The sequence below is a fragment of the Miniopterus natalensis genome, chromosome 5 (assembly GCF_054644295.1).
Source record: "Miniopterus natalensis isolate mMinNat1 chromosome 5, mMinNat1.hap1, whole genome shotgun sequence".
Taxonomy (NCBI): Eukaryota; Metazoa; Chordata; class Mammalia; order Chiroptera; family Miniopteridae; genus Miniopterus; species Miniopterus natalensis.
In genome coordinates this window covers 87,475,658-87,484,904 of record NC_142085.1, presented here as the reverse complement: position 1 = coordinate 87,484,904, position 9,247 = coordinate 87,475,658, and the positions used below count along the sequence as shown (strand labels likewise).

Genomic DNA, 9,247 nt, shown 5'->3' with positions numbered 1-9,247 from the left:
GGCGCTCTCGGGCGGCTGCGGCTCCGGCTCCGCTCCGCTCCGCAGTGTGACGGCCCGTGATGTGCTTTCCGCCCACGGGGTCTGAATTTCCACCTGCCCGCCCCCTGCTTATAATGCGGAGCACGTGAGCCCGCAGTCAGTCCCTCCTCTGCCAGGCGTCATGCAGCTGCTCCCCGGCTCCCCAGCTCCCCGCGGATAGAGGAGCCCTGGCCGAGCCTCCGAGGGTGAGTGCGATCCGTCCACACTTCAGGAGAGTGAGCGGCCAGCAGGTCGCTGGTCTTTCAGACCAGATCCGAGAGAAAACAGCCCGCCGTGGGGGGTGCTGCAGGGGTGGAAAGATTCTGAGCCCGGGAAGCCTGCTCCAGGGTGAAGCCTGTACTTCGGGGGATAGGAATTCTGTAAATGTTCTCTCTGTCTTATGTCTTCTGTAAGTCGCATCCTGGGAGTGAGTTTTTCCCTTCTTGGGTTGGATGAACAAATTCATGAGAAGCTCTTAATATAATGCCTGACACATAGAAGGCCCTCCAAAAAATATGTTAGTTATTGTACTTGTTACTCAGGTTATCTCTTGATAGGAATGTAACAAATGCATAACAAAATTTGGCATGGCGATGATATCAGGTTTAACTAATTTACAAATGTGTGTTGAGATGCTGTTCTTGGTAGCATAAGGCATCCGGTAACAGACAACTGTACTTACAGTGAAAACTTTTCTGCCTAACGGTTTCAGACTTTGTGCTCTGGCAGAGTGGCCCTGAAATTGGCCAACTGACCACTGGTGTCCCTCCTAACTCTTTCCCATGTGATTTCTCCGTAGGCAGAGCCGAGGCCACACCGGAGGGAAATTCATCACGGGACAGTCAGCCAAAGTTCTCATGAAGCTGACAAGCAGCTGCAATGCCGTAGGTGCCCCTCTTGGCTTTCTTCATTCATATTTTCTAGGCTTGAGTCAAATGTTTACCTAACCTAATTTTTTTTCTCTTTTAGTCAAAAACACTAAATGCCAGTAATATGGAGACATTAATTGAATGTCAGTCAGAGGTAAGAAAGCAATTTTTAAAAGTTTTATCTGCACTGTGAGAAGAGGGAAAACTTTGTTTTAATTGAATGCTGTTGACTTATTTAATTAGAGTAGAAAATTAATATCATAAATGCAGTATATTAAACACATTAATGAGGATCTTATATGAAACAATCAAGACTTTGCTATTGACTGTAGAAGCTAGAAAGAAATCAGTGGACTATATTTACTAATTTTTAACATGAATAAAATGTTACATGTGTATTTTGTGGGGAAAGCCTGGGTAGGTTTCTTCAGTCATTATTTTTAATTAAAATAAACATATTTTTAGGGTGATATCAAGGAGCATCCTCTGTTGGCATCATGTGAGAGTGAAGACAGTATTTGCCAGCTAATTGGTGAGTTTTGAAAACATACTGGTCTTTTATGTAAGTGCTAACGACAAATGTTCTTGGTTTTCAAAACCACAGTACTTACTCTACTAGGAATTCCTTTTTTATGTGTTCTTTTAACGACCGCAGAACATTAACACTTAAATGGCAGGCAGGCTCCAGCTCCCTGGAGCATCAGAGCACCCAGACAGAAAAGACCCTCTCTGCAGCCACCCCCAGCTCTCCAAGGGGTTCCTCGTGGGGTTCCAGACCTCCTGGCCATTTCTGTTTTCACAGTTCAAGCATACACAGGAAAACACACGGTGCCTCTTCCGTGTTCTTCCTTCTCTAATGGAAAGTGAATCGAAGCGCCCATGTCGCAGTCACTGCTGACACCAAATTCCAAAGAGCCCACAGCCCACTCCTCACTTTTCTCATAGCCCACGGCATTAAACGTTACCCTGACCCAGTTCCCCTGAACCACGGGGACAAGCCGCTTCTCTCTCCCGCCTCTTCCACTTGCCGGGATAAAACGCGTGCCAGTGCATTTAGGAAATACAGCCCTGATAACTAGGAAAGGGGAAGGAAGGAGAGCGGAAAGAGAGAAAGAAGGGGGCTTGTGAGAGGCAGTACCCGTTGCACACACATCTCCAGAAGCGCTTTGCACAGACGGACTGTCTTGGTATGTTTACTGATAATTCCCAGTTGCCAGGTCCAGGCCCAGGCCTTCCTGCAGCAGCCTGTGCTCTCCCTGTCCCGAAGCAGCCACCGCTAAACCCAAGGTGACCGCGGGAGGCCGGGGGTGGCGCCCTCTCGTGGCCGGTTGGAGCCGCAGGGCTGCAGAGCTTGAACAGCGCGCCAGCCCTGCTGTGTCTTCAGAACGATCTGTTGAGCAAGTCACTTCCTCTCCTTACAAGTTTCGTTTTCTTTAAAGGAGCAAATTGAAATAAAATCTTCAACATCAAAATGTCCACCACAGTAACTAAAGTCAATATGCTAAGATGGTTGTTTATGATCTGCACAGCTGGGTTTTGCCAGTTTTCTGCAGTAAACAGCTAGTGAAGGGTAAAAACAGGAAAGGTGGAGACTCTGAAGAACCTTGGTGTTGATGTTTAGGGGCTGGTTTCGCTGGTAACATTGTGGTTGTTTTCTGGGTTGATTTTTAGAGATTAGGATTCATACCCTTTGCTTTCTCAGTTTTATCAAGAGTATTTCCCCTACATGGCATTCTAGAGGTGGCCTTATGTGCCTGGCGATACGCATTGTCTGACATGGATCTTCGTTAATATTTTCATCTAAATTTTCATCTTGCTTGTTTTCTTGGCTGTAGAAAGTAAGAAGAGAAAGAAGGTGCTGTCCTGGCCCTTTCTCATGAGAAGGCTTTCTCCTTCATCAGATTTTTCTGGGGCCTCAGAGCCCGAATTGAAAGTGTCGTTGTTTGATCAGCCCCTGTCAATCATCTGTGGTGACGGTGACACACTCCCCGGACCCATCCAGGTAAGCTCGCAGTTACTTGTGAACCTACTTCAGTTTTCTGCCAGAGGTGAAAAATCGTTGAGTAATCTGAATGTCATCCTCATGCTAGACTTGTTGAGGCCACATTTTAGTGTTTTCACTTTTAGAAATGGTGTTTCCACCGACACGTGCAGTCAGGACATTACCTGGCTGCCTACATTCTAGAAATTGGTTGTATTTGCCAGTGAGCTCAGCTTTATGGTCACTCTAGCCTTGACTTCATAGAGTTAAGAATGCTGAAATGTGTGGCTTCTGAAAGACCAACAGACAGAAATGTGGTATAGCATCTGTGATCCGAAATCCAATGTTTATGTGGAATGAGTCACAGGAGGGAGGCCTGAAATGATTTTAGACTGTGCAGAATCAGAGCTTTCACAACTGACCTCCTGTTAGAAAAATGGCAGGGTTGAGGAAGAGTTGATAGAAACTGGACTGAGGAAAAACTGGCATTAATAGTCACTTGTTAAGACTAACTTAGTATCATGGACAACTAACTTTATTGGAGAGGATTTTTATGACAGATTAAGTTAGCTACTGTTCATATGCACTACTTTAATTCTCTTTTTCCTACCTAAATATAGATTCTTAGTGTATCTGGTAGCAAAGTGTGTCTTCAAACGAAGGGTAACCATTTCCTATTCCTATGCCTCTTTCCTATAGGATATTCTCACTATTCTGTGCCTTAAAGGCCCTTTCACTGAAGGGATATTCAGGAAAGCAGCCAACGAGAAAGCTCGCAAAGAGCTCAAGGAGGAGCTCAACTGCGGAGGGACCGTGAATCTGAAAAATCTCCCTGTGCACCTCCTGGCGGTGGTCTTTAAGGTGAGTTCACAGCATTGGCGCCAAAGAACCTGCCACGTTAACTGCTCTGACACGTTAACTCTCAGGATATAAGACATGGGCTCTTCTCTCTACAAATCATAGTAAACTGATCTTGGAGCTTGTTTCAGCTGAGCCTTTTATTTACTTATATAAACTCTGCGTTTCTATGATCCCGGATTCCAACAGAAAGTGAGGCATTCAATTTCCCCCAAATTTTGAGGAGAAAGGCACTTGGGTTGTCCCATAGCCAAGCTCATAGCCCTGAATCTGGTGGCCCCTTGGACGGTGACCTTACTGTGAGACAACTGAAGAGGGAGATTTCCCCCAAATGAATGAAATGCAGGAAGGAGGGGGCACAGCCGATGGCAGGATGAGCATAGGTTCCGTGAGATGGAACAAAGTCAAGATAAAGATGCCACACCTTATACAACACAAACAAGCCACCTGTACCCTTTCTTCACCCTCCAGGACTTCCTCAGAAGCATCCCACGGAAGCTGCTTTCCTGCGACCTGTTTGAGGAGTGGATGGAGGCTCTGGAGAGGCGGAGTGAAGAGGACAGGATCGAGGCCCTGAGGCAGTAAGTCCGAGTCGGTCCCGCAGGCCTGCCCGCAGGGACTCCATCTTTTCATTCATTACAGAGCTGTCAGCGTGACGCTTAGGGGATCAAAGTGGAATTGCTCATCTACTCCCAGAATAAAAATCAGGAGTTACCCTGGACATTTACAAAAATCACCGAAATGAAAGCAGTACTTTTTCTAAAAGTAGAACATGAACTTCAGTACAAATCACAAGAGGTGGGGGAGTCTAAAAATATAAGTCGTTTAAGAAGGTTTGAGACAGAATCATCGATGAAAGCTTCAGAACAGGCTACCCAGCCAGGTGCAGGAATTTGGGGTTTTCCTTAACCTACATAGATGGTGTCCTGCAGAGCAACCATTCTCCATAAAACACCCCTTAAAGCACAGTAGGACAAACCTGGAAGGGGTTATTTTGTTTTATAAAATTCCATAACATACTTCATATTCTTATAATTAACCAAAATGAAAACTATATAAAAACAAATTCCAGTGACAGCAAAAACAATTATGTATGTAAATGAAAGGATAACCTGTTAGTGACTAGAGAATCTTAAATGCCTAACTTTAAAATATCAGCATTTTTGCCAAATCCTATGAAAGTGTGCCTATATATTATGATTGTCCCACATGGCTAAATATTTTCAATGAAATATTTATAGAATTGAAGACATTAAGAGTGTTTGTCCCAAAATGAAAAATTAGTTTCTACATAAAGACATAAGACTCTTTCAGAACAATAATTTCTTATGAAAAATGAAAATGACCCATATATTGGTCACCATTTCAGTTTTTGAAAAAGAGAGGCTTTAAAAATCTAATTTATTGTTTGTTAGTAATAATGTTGCCGCTTAAATGCTGCCTTGACCATAGTTATGAACTTGCCTTATACACTGATTTCTTCTCTGTATGGATTTCTCAGAATGGTACAAAAATGTCTCATCTTTGTTCCATGATCACAGCTCAGAAAAAGGCAAATGATTGTGTTAAAAAAAAAAACAGTCTTGCAGTGTTAGAAACAAAAGACATTCTACATGGTTAAATGATTCCTCAACAAAATGATTTTCAAAATAGTAAACTGTGGTATTTATTGTCGGAGTTAATGCTTCCTAGCCTAGATCTATATAAATAATAAAGGCCTGTGGTCTGATGTCCTCATTATTAAGACCAGTTTCTTAGGTCCTCTCCGTGTCTGGTTACCCAGTTTCATTCCATGCCAGTTGCCCCTGGAAATGTTTGAATTACTATTTCATAATGTTACTTGTGAAAACAGCACCTTCCTCATTTTAAAGGAAGCCTGGGTTAGCCAGAGTTTCAGCTTGCTGCGTACACTAGAGCTAGAAAAGCCATGAGCCCCCTGAACCCGTCTTCCCTGCGCTTCCTTCAGGGTTGCGGAGAAGCTGCCGCGGCCCAACCTCCTGCTGCTCAAGCACCTGGCGTCCGTGCTCTACCTGATCAGCAGGAACGCGGAGGTCAGCAGGATGGACGCCAGCAACCTCGCCATCTGCGTGGGGCCCAACATGCTGACGCGCGAGGACGACCAGGACCTGTCACTGGAAGCCCAGAAGGACTTGAACAATAAGGTCTGGCGCAGTCTGTTTCTGAGAAACTTCCCATTTACGCTCTCGCTGTCTGTCTGCAAATGGAAGCCATGAAATGCCTCTGAATTTCTCTGGCTGATTCCTGATCACAGTGAAAATGCGAAATGCAGGATGTGTCTGTCACAGTTCCACTTTTAGGCGGGTGCATTTAATGACACTGACTAAGCCCAGGCCCCCGCCCTTGGTCATCCTAGAAGACAGAACTCAGTGCTACTGGTTTTCCCATCACTGTCTCCCAGGACAGAAATGCCCGCTAGTTTCTGTCCTTTGTGCTTTGCACTGTCAGTCCAACTACTGACTTGAGAAACTCCTTACTCAAAGTGAAAAATAAAAAATGCATGTCTCAAAAATAATTTTAATAAGATGATTGTTACCAAATTTTCTGCACGTTCTTTCCAGACACAGAAAATCTTAGGCTCGTTTTGGCACCTCCCTGCTACTTCCCCCCTCCCTTTAAAACAATAAAGATGTCCCTAAGCTGACGTCCCTAAGCTGACAGTCTGCTCATTTGTCCTCACAGGTTAAGACTCTGGTGGAATTCCTCATTGATAACTGTTTGGAAATATTTGGGGAGAACATTCCGGCGCATTCCAGCACCGCTTCGGATGAGTCCCTGGAGCACACTGACAGTTCAGGTACAGGACGCGCTGTTGGCCACTCGCGTTGCATCCCCTGTAATGTCAAAGGTCTCTGGTGCTTGGAGCCCCTTCACACGTCCCTAACAAGAGTAGACGGTCTGTGGGAAGTGGTTAAATGTGAAACCTGCTCAACCCTTCCTGCAGCGTCGCCTCAGGCTGCACTCTGGGCGGAGCCTGGAGCCTCCCCTGCCTTTACTGATTAACTAACTTTAGGCAAAGGGCTGGGTCATAAGCTTTTGTTCCCACTAATGGAATCGGGTCCATTAAAATAGAAATGGATCCAAGGAAAGAGCCATCCGAAGGATCAGATTTTAGGTTTGCGATCAATCAGTGTTCAGTGAATGCTGTTTTCTCTTTTTTCATTCTCCCCCCCCGAAAGAGTCGATTTTGAAAGAAACAAAAATTGAACATGGCAAATATCTTTCGTTTCAAACCCCAAAGCTCCTTTCTAGAATACCTAGCGCCACACTTGATATAAGTGGGTGACCTGTCCTAAAGTTCCTTTCTGAAGGATCTGAACAGAAAGCTCAACTGTCCTTTAATGTGTGCAGACGCATCGACCCTGCAGAATGACTCGGCCTATGACAGCAATGACCCTGACGTGGACTCCAGCAGCGCCCTCAGCTCCCCAGGCAGGCTGCCCCAGGGGCCCGAGCACCCAGGCCGGGAGCCCCTGGTGAGCACGGTGGCCCGGCTGAAGAGCTGCCTCGGGGACCCCGACAGGCGGTACTCAGAGCCCGGCGTGTCATCCTCCCTGGAGGGCCCCAGGCACCGGAAAACTAACCAGAAAGTAACGCGCAGCGAGGACGGCTCCCCCGGGGCCCCGGCCGCCTCTCACTCTGAGGGGGAGGAAGCTGAGGACCCGTTTCCCGAGGAGGTGTTTCCTGCAGGTGACGGCAGAAACCAGAGGCCGCAGGACCTGAAGGCCCAGGGCCCAGCGTGGGGACCGGCGCCCAAGGCCTGCTCCCGTGGCCCCCTGGACGCCGCCTCTGACGGCTCGCCCATGGCCTCCCCCTCCAGCCCCAAGAGAAACTTTTTCACCAGACACCAGTCTTTTACCAGGATGGATAAAAGTAAGCCCAGCAGAGACATGAGGAAACACTCCATGTCGTTCTCCTTCGCATCTCCCAGAAAGGTGCTGACCAAGACCCCCAGCCTGGTGTCCATGAGACCCAGAGGCTTCGCCAGAGACCAAGCAAGGAAAGAGTTGAAAAAGGACAGCCAGCTGGCCGGGCGAATCGTCCAGGAGAGCCTGCCCGAGGCCCACGGCCAGGCACCTCTAGACTGTGGCTCCGGGTCCTGCGCCCTGTCGGTTGAGGACGTGTTCCACCTGGTGGACCAGAGAAGCCCCGGGAGCCCGCCATCCTACGAAGAAGCCGTGCGGTGCCAGGTCCCGGAGCTCGCTGCCCGCGGCAGCCAAACCGTCGGCAGCATGCGGGCCAGGATGCTCAGCCTGGACACAGGGCTAGCGCCTTGCCCTCCGGTTCACTACGGAGGGGACCCAAGAAATGCGTGCAGCCAGGAGCTGCTCGACGGGCACAGACCCCCTCCCAGGACTGAGAGTTGGAGACAGAGCAGGACTGTCTGTGCTTCTGTGGAAACGATTGGGCAGGTGACTGTCATGGGGAGACCCGAGCTGCACCGGCTCAGAGCTGTGTCCGAGTCCACGCGGAGGAGTAAGTGGGACTGCCTGGCGCGGCGCTGCAGCCAGCCGCTCTTCGAGGCTGACCAGCTCCAGTATGCCAAGGAGTCCTACATCTAGGAAGGCAGGAGGTGCCGCGCGGCTCTCGGGGCTCTGCGGCGCGTGGCTGCCTCACAGCTGCCTTCAGACTGTTTCAAAAAGTCAAGAATAAGCTCCTTTCGAGAGGCTGTGTGGGGCCCTCCATGGAGGGGACAGCTGCACGGTGGCCCTCGAGTGCTGTGTGTGTACCTGGATGTGCGCACACACAGCAAGTGTATAAAGTGTGTTCCGGACAGGGCGTATGTGCGAGATGTCTGTATAAATGTGTGTAGATGTTCGTTTGTGAACTTGGGATAAACCACATTGCTCCTCTCTGCCTCCCAGGGCACTTTTCCACCCTCCAGTGTTTTAAAATAATGTTTCCCTTTTCTTATGTTGCCTCGAATGTCTTGCCCATGTTCATATTTCCACAAGCTCTGTCCAAGGGAAAACGTTTAAAGCTCTGTCGGAAGTCCCCGAGCAGCAGCGGCTAACTAATCCCGCATTAGGGAGAGAAGCAGACTGCAAGCAGCAGAGCCCGTGTGGCCTTGTCGGGGCATCACGGACGCCAGGAAGAGAAAAGGCCAGTGTGAAAATGTGGGACGGTACGTCCTCTGTCCTTCTAGCCGTCTGATTTTTAATTGGGGAGATTAGTGGAAATGCATTACTTCCATGTTAACAGATTTATAGCACTTTGAGTTTCCTTATACAGTAGTTTGGGGATGTCTTCCCAGTGGAGGCTGTTACTTTATATGCGTTGGTGTCGTATGTAAAACTTCAGTATAATCTCACTACAATAAATTGCCTGCCTTTTTCCAAGTAAAAACATTCATTCGTCACTGATGTGCTGCTTCCTTTCCCTCTGTTTACAAAAACCCACAAAGAAAATCACACATTGATCCACTCAACAAGCATCTATTGAATATATATATTTATTCTAGACTAATAACGCAAAGCTGGAGATTTGTGTTTAGGAAGAGACA

General features: G+C 47.7%; 1 protein-coding gene across 1 annotated transcript; it reads left to right on the top strand.

Moving 5' to 3' along the window:
- Nucleotides 1-860: 860 nt before the first annotated feature.
- Nucleotides 861-9,031, top strand: TAGAP (T cell activation RhoGTPase activating protein). Its single transcript, XM_016219054.2, has 9 exons — nt 861-902; nt 988-1,041; nt 1,353-1,419; nt 2,723-2,889; nt 3,568-3,729; nt 4,198-4,307; nt 5,693-5,888; nt 6,427-6,541; nt 7,096-9,031. The coding sequence occupies exons 1-9, from the start codon at nt 876-878 to the stop codon at nt 8,304-8,306; spliced, it is 2,109 nt and encodes a 702-aa protein (XP_016074540.2). The 5' UTR covers nt 861-875; the 3' UTR covers nt 8,307-9,031.
- Nucleotides 9,032-9,247: the final 216 nt, after the last annotated feature.